At 27.1% G+C, this 14,905-nt stretch overlaps 1 protein-coding gene across 1 annotated transcript; it reads left to right on the forward strand.

Moving 5' to 3' along the window:
* Positions 1-853: 853 nt before the first annotated feature.
* Positions 854-14,345, forward strand: LOC724679. The gene is made up of 4 exons (XM_026444468.1): positions 854-1,048; positions 7,909-8,101; positions 10,591-10,735; positions 12,985-14,345. The coding sequence occupies exons 1-4, from the start codon at positions 969-971 to the stop codon at positions 13,254-13,256; spliced, it is 690 nt and encodes a 229-aa protein (XP_026300253.1). The 5' UTR covers positions 854-968; the 3' UTR covers positions 13,257-14,345.
* Positions 14,346-14,905: the final 560 nt, after the last annotated feature.

A 14,905-nucleotide genomic window follows, 5' to 3' on the forward strand; every position in this document is an offset into this window, starting at 1 on the left:
CCTGGAACTTAATAATGAAGTAACAATTATTTAGCACACCACTTTGATCCTATCCCGATGTTACGTTACTTTGATGTTCTTCTCTATGCCATCCACCTTGTTAAACCAAATATCGATAATATAATAATTCTATATCAAGAGTATTCATAATTTTAAGTTATTTCGTCGAAACTAAAGTGAAATTAATTACAATTGTTTATAAAAAAATTTAAAAATATTTAGAATCATTTTTATAATAGGATATATTATAATTAGATTATAATCCAAAAAAAAAAAATGATAAATTTTCCTTGTATTAATAACGACGAATTTTCAATATTATTCGATATTCAATTTCATTTTCTGTCGATAAAATTTCAAATCGATAATAAATGTCGTTTAAAATTTACGGACAATCTTGTATTTATCAAACGATTGATAATTAATTTTTCCAATCATTGAAACATCAATTTTTAACCTTTGAATAATTTTTGATACTAATGGATAATTCTCAATAATGATAACTATCCCTTCGAAAAGTCACTAACTAAAATTTTATTACTCAGTATTTAACAAATATTTATTTCATTTTTATTAATTCAAACGTAAAAATAGGATTTTAAAGCAGTCTTTGAATAATTTGATACGTAATGGATAGTTTCATCGACATGCGAACGAAAATTGGGGATCAGATGCAAAGTTATTTTTTCCTTTTCCACGATGTTTGCGCGCGATATGGATTTTTGCTCTACTGCGCAACGAGACAAATTCAACGACCTGGATAAAAAGTTGCTTCGCTCACCGGCTCGTACTTTATTATCGGCCGAGCTCGAGCGAATATGCATGACATCCGATTCTGTAAGACGTTATATTTTTGGCACGAAATATGCAGAGAGAGAGGTTGCTCTTTAACGAGAAAGATTTATGTCGAGAAGTGACTAGTTCGCCAATTGCTTCCTGGTATTCTTTATCGCGTAAAATGTATTGCAATGGAATATATTCAGATAGTTATTCCTCGCGTAATAATACATATTCGTGACATATTCTTCGTGTGCCAACCAATTTTAAGGTTATCTTTTACAAATATGATAATTGATTGTATCAATTTGGCAAGTAAACGGATTTACTGGATATATCGATTAATTCGTTTAAAAATTAGAAAGGAAATATAAAATAATTAAATTATTGTATTATTATTAAATTGAATTATTATATTCTTTCGTGTCAACAAATTTTAAATAAGGTTATATTTTACGAGTGATAATTGATTATATTCATATAATCAATTATATTCATATAATTTTACGAGTTGATAATTGATTATATTCATATAATTTGACAGTGATTGATTTTTTTAAATTAAGAAAATATGAAATGATGAAATTGTTATATTTTTAAGATAAAAATAAAATTTCATTTTTATCTATAAAAATTATTTCAATGATTTTTTTTTTTAGAATGTAGGAAATATTCTTCTGCAAGATAATTTATTTATTATTATTATTATTATTATTTTAGAAACAATTCAAATTATTTGAAAACTTTTCAAGCGATTTAAACAAAAAGAGAAAAGAAATTTAATAATGCATTTGTATATATACTATTCAACTAAATAAAAGTTTTATCGAATATAAAAGAGAATACGAAAGAATGAATATTAAAAGATTGAAACTTTTATGAAAAAGAATTTTCTTTCAAATATATAACGATATAATCCATATTTTAAAAATTGAAAATATAAATATAAATTAATGGAAACGATTCTGCATAAATATATACGTTTATTGTTTATTATTTTAAACTGTAATATTTGTTTTGAAAAATGGAAATATTTTTATATACGTATATTTTGTAAAATTTTCCTATATATTTTTTTTTATATTATAATAATGTAATTTATAAAAAAAGAATGAATTACAAAATTTAAAAAAATATTGTCGTTATAAAAGTTACGAATAACTGAGAAAAATAAATAGAGCATACTAGAAAATACTCGATAATAGAATAAATAAAAGGGTTAATTTTCCCAATAATTTAAAACTGTTCGCGAAATTCGAGAAGAAAACGGATTCAACCTTTTCGATCCATATCGAAACGATCTGATAATATTTTTAAACGAAACTGGAAAAATAAATAAAATACATTATTTTACATTTCACGTTTTCGTCGCAACACTTTCAATCTCAAAATAAACCTGCGTTTATGGGACATTTATTTTTTTTTATTTTTATGAAAAAGGTATACGTTCCATGCCAAATATTTTCTTAAACATTGCCGTGTAAAAATTTGATGGAAAAACATTTTGAATTTTACGACGAAACAACGTAATTTTTAACGCATATAGGAAAAGTAACAACAATCTAAAAGAGAGATATTGAATAAATATTTCGCGAAAAAATATTTTTCGAAACAAATATTACAGTTTAAAATAATAAACAATAATAATAATAATAAAAAAAGAATTTTGAACGAAAAAGACTAAAACTTAACATTGTCGATTTTCATCACGAAATTAATAAATTTAATGAAATTTTTCTTTACCATTTATAAAGAAAAGAGCTAATCATTAAAAGTTAATTATTATTAAATATTATAATTCATCGAACGATGTAATTTTATTAGATAAACTGTGGCAATAATTAAACTTGAGGATAAAGTACATCTTTTATACCCTTATTCCTCATTATAAACGGTCAAGATTTTTAAGCAACCGTAGATATCAAGTTAATATCATTGTTAAACAAGAATAAAGCTCGGATATCGATAACTTTGCGCCTAGATAATACCATGTAATACTATCTCGACGACCTACTCTAATCTCGGTTCTCCTCTGTTTCAACAGCGCTATCGAATTCCCATAAATTTTTCTTTTTTTTTCTCTCTCTCTCTCCTCTTCCTTCTCTTCAGTCAATCAACCAGAGAAAATAATTAAAATCTTATTTATTGTCTTTATCTTATTTATTATTATAATCTTATTTATATCTTGTTTATTATAATAAATAAAATCCTTAAAAAAAAATTAAAAATACAACGTTTAATAAACAATATTCTACAATATTTAACAAAATTTCCATAAATTCTTTCCTTTTTATTTTTTTTTTTCCTTTTTCCAATCTGAAAGAATAATTGCAAAATCGTCTTATATAAATATTCCAGTTTTTGTTTGACGAAACTCTTCGTAAATTTTTCTTCTTTTTTCCTTTTCCCTCGATCGATCGAAAGTGATAATTATACGATAAAAATTCTCGAAAGGAAATTTTTCGAGGATGAAAAATAGTTTAAACGCGAAGAGAAAGTTATTTTCCACGCTTTGGATCCTTCTTTTTATTTATCGAAGAGAACCAGAGAAAATAATTAAAATCTTATTTATTATCTTTATCTTATTTATATCTTTATTTATTATAATAAACCTAAAAATCCTTAAAAAAAATTAAAAATAAAATGTTTAATAAACAATATTCTACAATATTTAACAAAATTTCCATAAATTCTTTCCTTTTTATTTTTTTTTTTCCTTTTTCCAATCAGAAAGAATAATTTCAAAATCGTCTTAAAGATGGAAAGAACTATATAAATATTTTTGTTTGACGAAACTCTTCGTAAATTTTTCTTCTTTTTCTCGATCGATCGAAAGTGATAATTATACGATAAAAATTCTCGAAAGGAAATTTTTCGAGGATGAAAAATAGTTTAAACGCGAGGAGAAAGTTATTTTCCACGCTTTGGATCCTTCTTTTTATTTATCGTTTCACAGGCATTTAGCAAAAATCCCCAGGATTTCTGGTAATGGGAGCATATATATATATGTATACATAGCAGGGGAACGATTAAAAGCATCGCAACCTCGTTTTTAACGTCGATCCGCGCAACCCCATAGAAACCCGGCTACGGTTCCAGCTAGCTGGTGAGCGAGCAGGGCGAAAAGGGGGGCGGATGTAGTAACGTATCGACCGACGGGGTCATCTGGGGTCACTAAAGTTCATAGCGCGTCTCCTGGTTCACGAACTCGCCGAACTCGCGACCGCTATTACTCTTATCGACGGGGCCACTATTTTCGACGAAATCGAAACTCTTATTCCTTTTCGTTTTTTCCGTTTCAGTTTCCTGCGAGTTTAAACGTATGTATAATTTGTATATATTTTTCATGAGAGATCGATCGATGAATTATAATAACATTTGTGACATTTTGATCTGTGAAAAAGAATTATTTATTGGTCGAATGATTTTTCGAATGATCAAAAATTTTGAAATTGAAAATCTAACCTATTTTCTCTGTTTTCGTGAAACATCGATCGATATCGCGAATATCGAATACGTTTTTTGGTCGATCTGTGAAAAAGAATTATTTATCATTGGTCGAATGATTTTTCGAATGATCAAAAATTTTGAAATCTGTTTTCGTGAAACATAGATCGATATCGCGAATATCGAATACGTTTTTTCGAGAGATCGATCGATGAATTATAATAACATTTGTGACATTTTGATCTGTGAGAAAGAATTATTTATCATCGGTCGAATGATTTTTCGAATGATCAAAAATTTTGAAATCTGTTTTCGTGAAACGATCGATATCGCGAATATCGAATATGTTTTTTCGATCGATGAATTAATAACAGAGTGACATTTTGATCTGTGAAAAAGAATTATTTATCATTGGTCGAATGATTTTTCAAAAATTTTGAAAATCTAACCTATTCTCTCTGTTTTCCTGAAACATCGATCGATATCGCGAATATCGAATATCGTTTTTTCGAGAGATCGATCGATGAATTAATAACAGAGTGACATTTTGATCTGTGAAAAAGAATTATTATTGGTCGAATGATTTTTCGAATGATCAAAAATTTTGAAATTGAAAATCTAACCTATTTTCTCTGTTTTCGTGAAACATCGATCGATATCGCGAATATCGAATACGTTTTTTCGAGAGATCGATCGATGAATTAATAACAGAGTGATATTTTGATCTGTGAAAAAGAATTATTTATCATTGGTCGAATGATTTTTCAAAAGTTTTGAAAATCTAACCTATTCTCTCTGTTTTCCTGAAACATCGATCGATATCGCGAATATCGAATACGTTTTTTCGAGAGATCGATCGATGAATTATAATAATATTTGTGATATTTTGATCTGTGAAAAAGAATTATTATTGATCGAATGATTTTTCGAATGATCAAAAATTTTGAAATCAAAAATCTAACCTATTTTCTCTGTTTTCGTGAAACGATCGATATCGCGAATATCGAATACATTTTTTCGAGAGATCGATCGATGAATTAATAACATTTGTAACATTTTGATCTGTGAAAAAGAATTATTTATCATTGGTCGAATGATTTTTCAAAAATTTTGAAAATCTAACCTATTCTCTCTGTTTTCCTGAAACATCGATCGATATCGCGAATATCGAATACGTTTTTTCGAGAGATCGATCGATGAATTAATAACAGAGTGACATTTTGATCTGTGAAAAAGAATTATTTATCATTGGTCGAATGATTTTTCAAAAATTTTGAAAATCTAACCTATTCTCTCTGTTTTCGTGAAACGATCGATATCGCGAGTATCGAATACGTTTTTTCGAAAGATCGATCGATGAATATAACGAAACGACCCATTTTCGTCTGTGAAAGAAATTGTGAATCTCTATTTAGATTATTATTGGCGAAACGATTTTTCGAGTCAAAAAGTTTTGAAATTGGAACTTTCAACCTGTTCTCGATCGATCACGATCGATATCACGGTATCGAATACATTTATCGAGAGATCGATCGATGAATGTAACGGAGTAACCCATTGTGAGAGCAATTATTCCTAGCCTAGTGAATTATTGGTCGTTCGAACGATTTTTCAAATGGGATTGTTTCCAAGTCAAAATTTATTTGGTAATTCTAGTATCGAGCCATGTTTGTAACAAGGTTATTTGTTATTTAGGAGATATTTTACAATTTATATTTGAAAAATTTGCAAGATAAGGGAAATGTAAAACACTGGGCTATTGTGTTTCTCATTTTTCATAGGGTAAAATAAAATTGAAGATATCTTGCGATCTAGTGACTTTTTGTTTAGTAACTTTTTTTTAAGAAGTCAACTACCAAACTACAATATTTATATTTATTTGAAATAGAGCAAGTTCAGTTTAAAAAATGTTGAATAATAAATATAATTGTATTTACAGATAAAAATAAATTACATTGTGTATACGTGTAAATCTTAATCAGATATTTTCGAAATATTTAAAGAATATTAATTTTTTTCTCGAATACCGATAATTTACTATAATGAGATAATTGATTTGTTTGTTGTACAAATCAAACTTAATGTTAAAATAACAATTCGTTTGCTTCGATACGGAACAGAGTTTAATTACATTGAGAGATATTCATTCGGTAGAATGTTGCAAGAGAATCGTATCTTGTTGTTGAATCCAACGTGTCTGACTAGTTACCAGTTATTCTACTGGCAACTGTGTTCTCATTGTAATCAAAGTAAACGAAAATGAGAAACAGTCGTGCTTGTACATATTTATAGATCTCTCCGCACTGTTACAATTTGTGCTATAATGCAGTGTTTCAAACACACGTGAATCCTTTCCTTTAAAAGTTATTTAAAGAAATAATTATCAAGATTTCGATTATTGAGATTTTATTAAACTTTTTAAATATTTTTTTATACTATTTTTAATACGATAGAATATACTCGCTTAAATTAAAAATAAAAACAAAATATTTTTATAAATTTATAAATAAATATTTATAAAAAAAAATATTTATAATCAAATAAAATAATTTTGTTTTTGATACGTGAAGAATATGAAATTTATGTTATATGTAAAATTTTATGTAAAATAATTTCTTTCTGTTATCATCATTATTCTTTGAATTATGATATATCATTTTTCATGCGTCATATGTGGAAGATAAAACGGTAAAATCTTGTGTAAACTTTGGGAATTGGGGCAAACAGATTCATCGACACGCGTCAGATACTTTCACACTTGAAAAGAAGGGGTAGATGAATTATAGTATGGAACATGGAATTTTCTAGTGGGGCGTATTCAATTTCTTTTGAAAAATATAAGAATATAATATATTTCTACTCAATTGGACTATCATTAGTTGAATAAAAATATATATCCATATTTTTAACAATAAATTTTTTATTTAAATTACTATATAAAATATTACTTATATTATTACCTATTGCATAGTTACATATGAATTATTTTTTATCTCTTTTTTGAGAATTTTAAATTCTAAAATAACAAGATATTTCAAAAACTTTTTTTTTAATTTTAAAAATTTTCAAAATTTCGAATGAGGCACAATAATAAAATATTTTTAAACATTCATGAATTATTAATACAGGTATATAAAAAAAATTCGAAATAAAAACTTTGAAATCTTTCGAATTTTAAAATATTTCGAAATTTCAAATTTCTAATTTCCAACAAATTTCCAAAAAATAAAAATCCCTAAAAATTCAATGAATCAAAATTTAAAAAAAAAAATAACCAAATAAATTTATAACTTTAAAAAAACAAGATTGCAAAAAAAAATATGAAAAATATTGTTTCTAATATTTAAAATAATTCCAATTTTCCAAAATCTCAAGATTCAATCAATTAAAATTACAAAAAAAAACAAAATATCATTTTTAACCTTAAGCTACCAAAATAGAAGATTTTTTTTTAATATTTCGAAGTTTGAATTAATTCTCAATTTTCAAATTTCAAAAGTAAACATTTTAAAATCTAATCGATCAAAATTACAAAAAAAAAAAAAAAAATACTCATACTCGTTTCAAAAAGAAATTGCAAAAGAAAAAAGAAGTGAAAATATCAATTTTAATCTCGAGCCACCAAAGTGGAGAAGTTTTTTTTTTTTTTAGTTATTTCGCTAACTTTGCCTCGCTGTTTTTCAGGATGATCGGTGCGATGCCAGCGGTGGCAGTACGCCACGAGCGTAAACGGCAGGAAAAAAGATTAAAACGTCCTAGCCAGCTTTACCTGGGGGGCCAATGGATGCCACCGCCTCAAGGTTCGCCACCCACACCCAGCCCCCATGGCCACAACAGCCACCTCGAGCCTTTGCCCGAGCTGTATCTCTGTGGCAAGGTAAAAATTTCTCGACATATGTCGCAATGACCGAGCCCCGTCGTCACTATTTTATCGATCTCACGATACGCATCGTGGGTGTGCTTCGTGTGATAGCACGAAGAATGTTCGATTTTTGCGCCCTGTCCAATTATGGGCAGTGGATATAATGGACAGTAAGCTATCTGAACGTTTTAAAAAATTATTGAAGCTATTATTCGGATAGTACGGTGAGTGAAGAAAAGTATTTGCATTGCGTGTTTATATTTTTTTCAATGAAAGAAATAAAAGAAAAATTTACCGTACACGTAATAAGAAATGTGTGTATAAACTCGCAGAGTGAGTAATATGATAACTTCAAATAACTTGTAATAAATTATAACAATAAAAGTTGTATAATATGTAAAGAGATATAAATAATTTTTTTGCTAATGAAAGGATATTTGGAAGGACGTACGAAGGTCAAATTCTTTTTTTAATCACGTATCTTTTAATCAATTAATCGATGCAGATTATTATTTTTATAACTAAAAAAATTACTAAGTCATTTATAGTAAAATATTATTATTTTAGATATCATTAGATATTTTAATTTGAATTTTATAAAATTTATATGATATGAAATTTATATGATTTACTTTTATCAAAGTAAAATATCAAATTCTAGTCATAAGTTGTATTAAATAATACAAAATTTAATATATATCTATATATGTCTTAATTTAATTAAATAAATTACGTGATAAATGTAATAATGGCATAAAAATACTTTTTGTATTCACTGTACTTTTTAATTAGTAAAAGTAATATTTTAATTAATCGCATTATTCGAATGCCACGTAATTACGATCAAAGAACTATTTTTATCTCCATCTCGCTTTATCCAACAGAAACATTTCTTATAAGTAGATTGCGGATATTTATTGTATTTAAATGCGATATTTCACATTGCACATGATGGGCAAAAATGTAATATTCGAAGTATAACGCGCATTATGATATTTGAAGAATAAGCCAAGTCTCTATTCCATCTCGTTATTCACGTTCATAAAAATTTCATTTCGCACAAATATCCGCGGTCTACTTATAAACTCATATATACAAGGTATCCCAAAAATATTATTTCTATCTAATATCCGTGAAGATTCCTGAGACAATTTCAAATAATATTTTCCTTTGCAAAAGCTTTCGTTACGACTTTATTAACGAATTATTAACAAAAAAACACTGATCAATTTCGAATAGCGTGTATCGAATAGTGTATATAGTGACAATAGCATTAACTATATATCATCGATTAAATATGAACAAGTCCAAGCAATAAATCTCGAAGAAAGTATTGAATATTATAACGAAATATATATTTATTTATTTATTCATTGTTCGTAATATAATTCGATATAAATTTTTATCGGTAAAAAAATATTTATTACATCCAATACATTTTTTTCAACACGATTGTAGTTGGTCGTTCGTGCTCGGTCGATAACCAACGTTATTATCATGGCTCTACCAGGTTATACGCTCCGTTAACAAAATCGTAAAGAAAATTTTCGTAAATGTTGCTTGAAATTACCTACAGTTTGTGGATTATTCCAACATTTTTGGGACACCTTCTATATATAATAAAAAAGTCTCGACATTTTTTCATATCAACTTTCACATTCGTTTTATCCCTCGGATAATCGATCTTTCAAAGACTAGTTCTACAAATATACTGTTCACTGCTGGAAAGAAATCTCGCGGGACGACACAAGAGTAAGAGGGGTCTTTCGTTAGGACCGCCCATTTTTACTTCAGACTTTGTTGACAATCCTGATATTACTACACACTACATAGTAGTAGAAGAGTTATAATTTGAATATTCAAATCGTAAAAATTATTTTCATTTATAAAGTTACGTTAGAATAATCATCTAAAATTGGAAGCATCATTGGAAGCTAAAATTTTTGAAACTATTAATTATTTTGATACAATATTAATAGAAAATCTATAGTATGTGTAGCTTATTCATATTCGTACAATTATTCTTTTATTCTTTTATTATATTTCTATTATTCTTAACTCGAAAATGATATTTATAAATTAAACTATAAATATTATATAATTATTCTATGCATATTATGAGAAATGAAAAAATTATATATATTATATTATATTATATCGATATGTTAGAATTCTCTTGATTTTTATGCCTACGCTAATGCATAAGATACAGATCGCTGTTTTACTGGATTAGTATATGTGACAAATACAATGAAACAAAGATGCGTGTGAAGTAGGCGTTTCCTTCCAAAATTAACCAATCAGATTCGTACATTCGTTTCGCGAGACTTCTTTCTAGCAGTGAACAGAAGTACGTATGTCAACAACGTTCTATAGAAACGTTTAGAGAGGAGAAACGAACAATTCAAATTTCTCCGAGAATCCGAGAAGAGGAAAATTCGTACGATTCGCAAAAGCTTAAAATATTTGTGGAAATATTTAAATGGAGGCATCGTTATTCGCAGATATCTGGCCTGCACGCGGTTGTGGTGTGCCTATTGTTGGGTGCAGTGGTGTTAGTCGTCGGTTTGGTACAACTTGCGCCGGGTGCGACGACTACAGATCATAGACTCGCTTTGCTCGTTGCGGGTTCTATTCTACTTCTCTTGGGTGAGCCATTTTTTCCTTTTTCTTATTTCGTGAAACTGTACCAAGAAAATGCTGAACTCATGCCAGAACGACTCGTTCCTTCTTGACGAATGGGAAAGGAGAATGGGTCAAGGAAATATACCATTCTTTGTTTCTGTTTGATTTCGAATAAAATCGGAAAAGAGGAATGAATCGTTAAGAGAATATCGTGAGAAGTGCAATTCAATAATTTAAGAAGGATTGATAATGATATATGTGACATGTATGGGTGTTATATAGAATTTACTCATTGATGTGTTTTAAAAGAATTTTAAAGTGAATTGTGATTTGAATACGTAATATACGATTCGATAAATCTATAAATTATTGAAAAAAAGAAATTTTACTTTGCTTTGTAGAAATAAAGTTTCTATTATTTATTTCGTAGAAGTGAAATACTTGGACAATGAGAAAGCTTGGAAAGATCTTTCTCGTCTTTCTCGAAGATTTTATAAACCAATCGTATTTCTGCCGTTCCAAGGTAACCAAGTTACTGTTCAGTTAACCATTGTAATTGCGAATAAAAACGATGTCTGTTATTTGACTCGACCAAGAGAAAATTTGAATAACGTGATTTTCATTCCATGAAAATTGTTATTACTTGTTTATTATCGTTATTGTTTGATATTTTGAAATAGAAATGTTTTTAATAAGATTCTTGAAACAAAAATTTAATTCTCATTATGTGGATAAATCCTTTTTTCTTTTTCTTTTTATCATCTAATTTCGAGTATGTAATATTATATTTTATAATGATGAAGCAAAAATATACGAGTATTTACAAAAGGAATGGAATAATTTCACATAAAAAAAGTTTTAATTGGTTGAATCTTTTTCCTAATTTTAAATGAAATTAAAAATTTCTTGATATATATTTATCCATCTTTGTATTAAAAAATTTATTAATTAATTTGTTAATTTTTTTTTATCAAATTAAAAAAATTCTACTTTTAATTTTTATTTTCTTTTCTTTTTCAGATTCGTTTAATTATATTATTTACTTAATATTATATATTTTTTCAAAATTTACAAAAATTTTACACAATTATCACAATTATCTCTAGTATACAATATTAATGCATTTTGATGAAAGAAATTAAAATGTTGATTATGGATGAGAAAAAGATTATATACGTTTATCTAATTCGATGATAGAACGTTGTTTTATTGCCAACCATGTTTAAATGCAGATGCAATTAAGAAACTTTGTAATATTTGCATTCATTAAAGTATCTCGATGAAATTCATATACAACGATTATCAAAGCGCAGTCGTAAACTTAACGATGGGGAGAATTAAATTCGAAAAATATACTTCAAAGCGTATTAATTATACGATATTAATGGGAAATTTATAGACGAATGATTAACATAAATTTTCTATGGATTTTCGGAAGTTCTACATAAATTTTGATCGGATTTGCGTAACACTAAACTAATTATGGCCTAACCTACGAAAATTATCGCAACATAAACTACAGGTGCTTATTTTCTTTAATTAAACGAAGATTTAAATTAACAAATTTGAATATACATTCTTGTATTATTAAATTAATATGTAATTAAATTTCTGAATTCAGTACAGGATGTTTGTCATTGTCAGAAAAATTTATTTATTATTATAAATATTTAGATAATGTAAATTCTAAAAATGAATTTATTTAATAATAAAAATTTCGCGAATTAATTATTTTTATAAGTTAATATGACAATTACTTTCAATAAGTGAAACAATTAATATTTTTTAGATAATAATTGGTGAAAATTTTACTTGCAATTACATCTTCACTCTAAAAAAGTGAATAAATACATATGTATAAATATAACAAAAATTTAGAAGAAGAATATTATAGAATATTAAATTTCTAATTAAGAATATCAAAGGATTTTAAATACATATAATATGTATGCAAATGTACATCTATTAGTAGTGAATCCAAATATTTAGTCAGACATTCATTATTACTTTATTATTTGCTTCTGTATAATATATCTTAAAGATACGAGAACATAACTTAACTGGAAATTTCTAATTTTAATTATTTCTTTGGCTGAAACTTTAATTTTCGTTACTGAATTATTATCAAAAATAATAATCATTAGTCAATTAGAGATGTAGATTCTGTATAAATAATTTTCTACTATGGAATACTTTTATGGGTTTTTTTTTTCTAAAAAAAACAATTTGAAAAATCTCTTTAAAACATAGTACAATAACTTTATAATTTTCAGGCATCATTTTGGCCGGTGTCAGATGCTACGTGTTGCACTGCGTCCCATTACCGACCGAGTCGCCCGTAGCGACGCCACTTCCGCCTCCCACCAATGATCAAGCTGGACTTCCGCGAGGCACGATGGATCTTTTGGTCGGTCATCAGAATCAACCAGAGACCGACGCGTTAATGCACCCTGAACATCATCATCAGCATCATCAGCATCATCATCATCACCATGGCAATCACAAGAAACGCAGTTCTCAGAGTTCTCATTCCGATGAAGCCTAATAATCGATATTAGAATACACCGGTTAATTAAATGGATTCACTTAATCATGAAAGTATATATATATAATATATAATATATAATATATAATATATAATATATATATATATATATATATATATATATGGAAGAGAGAACTTCTGAATCGTTGCAAACCAAATTACAAAGAGAAAGAAAGAAATATAGATGAAGAAAGATTAAAGAGAAAATTGCGAAAAAATATAGATTAAAGCTTCTGAAAAGTAAAATGGAGAGTAAATGGTGAGAAGAGTCTGCACGTGTATATTATACTCGATTCTTTTATCTTTTGTAACTTTCTATATATATATATATATATATATATATATATATATATATATATATATATATGTATGTATATATATATATGTATATACATACATACACATACTATATATACATATATATTATCGACATGCATACATGTACTCAGTTTGAATCGTCGCTGAGGAAAGTGCACTTTTCTATCTTGTACGCTTGGTGTTCGGACTTTATCTAACCACGATATCGTTTTATTGATGTTATTACTCTTCTTGGATAAAGATGGTTCGTAGATAGAGATTCTTTCGATTACTTATAGATGCAAATAGTGGTTGAAAGATCTTGCATAGGAAATAAGGAGTGGAATAACTTTCTTATCGCAGTTTCTGAAGACAAAGTCGATCAACGTGGTATAGAATTTTATGAACGAACCTTTATATATATAAAGAGAAAATTTTTCTTGGAAGTTTGCAATCTTGTTTTAACTTTAAAAATCATTTAAAGTTGAAGGAAATAAATGTTAAGCGTATTTTAAATAAGATTTTTTTTTTACTCTATCTCAGAAAGTACTGAATATTGTTGATAATTTATGAATGTTTTATTTTTTTTTTTTTGCAGAAATATTTCATTTAATATGTATATTGATTTGTACGTAATAATGTTAGCAGATTAGGAATTTAATTATAAGGAAAATAGTAATTATAGTTGAGTAATTATAGTTCTTCCACGAGAAAAGATTAATTTATAACACAAAATGGGGAAAAGGAGAAAAAAAAAATTCTCAAATCGAACACCATGCATGCAATTGAAAACTGTTCGTTATAAAAATCATTATAAAAAGACTAACTCCTTCTTTTTCAAAAACCAAAGAAAAACTCTGTACAAAAAAAATATATATATATATATAAAACAAACATGTTGTATACATAGAATAGATGCATTATATGTATATTTCTAATGCGATTAAACCGGAACGCACGAGCATAATGAGACAGAAGATAAGAACAAATAAATTCTTGAAAACGCGCGAAGAAGAAGAAAAATCTGAGAAAAAAGTATTCAAACATCGTCAAAGGAGAAATAGATTAGAAAAATCGATGAAGTAAATTTAATGAATTTTAACGAATTTAATTATTAACAAAATATTATTCTTGAATTCAATGAGAAAAAAATAATAATGGAAATTGTTAGATATGATTTTAAGTGCCAATTTAAAAAATTTTTAGATCGTTCAGTTAAATTTATAGTAGTGCAAAAGAATATTATATTGTAATACTTCCTCGTGCACTCTCTTTTCATAACGTTCCTCGATAGTTTCATATATGTTGATCACGATATATATACGCGCACATATGTGTGTGTGTGTAAATAC

This window comes from Apis mellifera, linkage group LG1 (assembly GCF_003254395.2).
Source record: "Apis mellifera strain DH4 linkage group LG1, Amel_HAv3.1, whole genome shotgun sequence".
NCBI classification, from domain to species: Eukaryota; Metazoa; Arthropoda; class Insecta; order Hymenoptera; family Apidae; genus Apis; species Apis mellifera.

Bases quoted from the DNA above. Each gene is read 5' to 3' on its own strand.
- LOC724679 (XM_026444468.1), top strand. From the start codon at position 969: ATGGAATATATTCAGATAGTTATTCCTCGCGTAATAATACATATTCGT. The intron at 8,102-10,590 runs GTAAAAATTTCT...CGTTATTCGCAG, and splicing joins AGCTGTATCTCTGTGGCAAG to ATATCTGGCCTGCACGCGGT. The intron at 10,736-12,984 runs GTGAGCCATTTT...TATAATTTTCAG, and splicing joins TTCTATTCTACTTCTCTTGG to GCATCATTTTGGCCGGTGTC.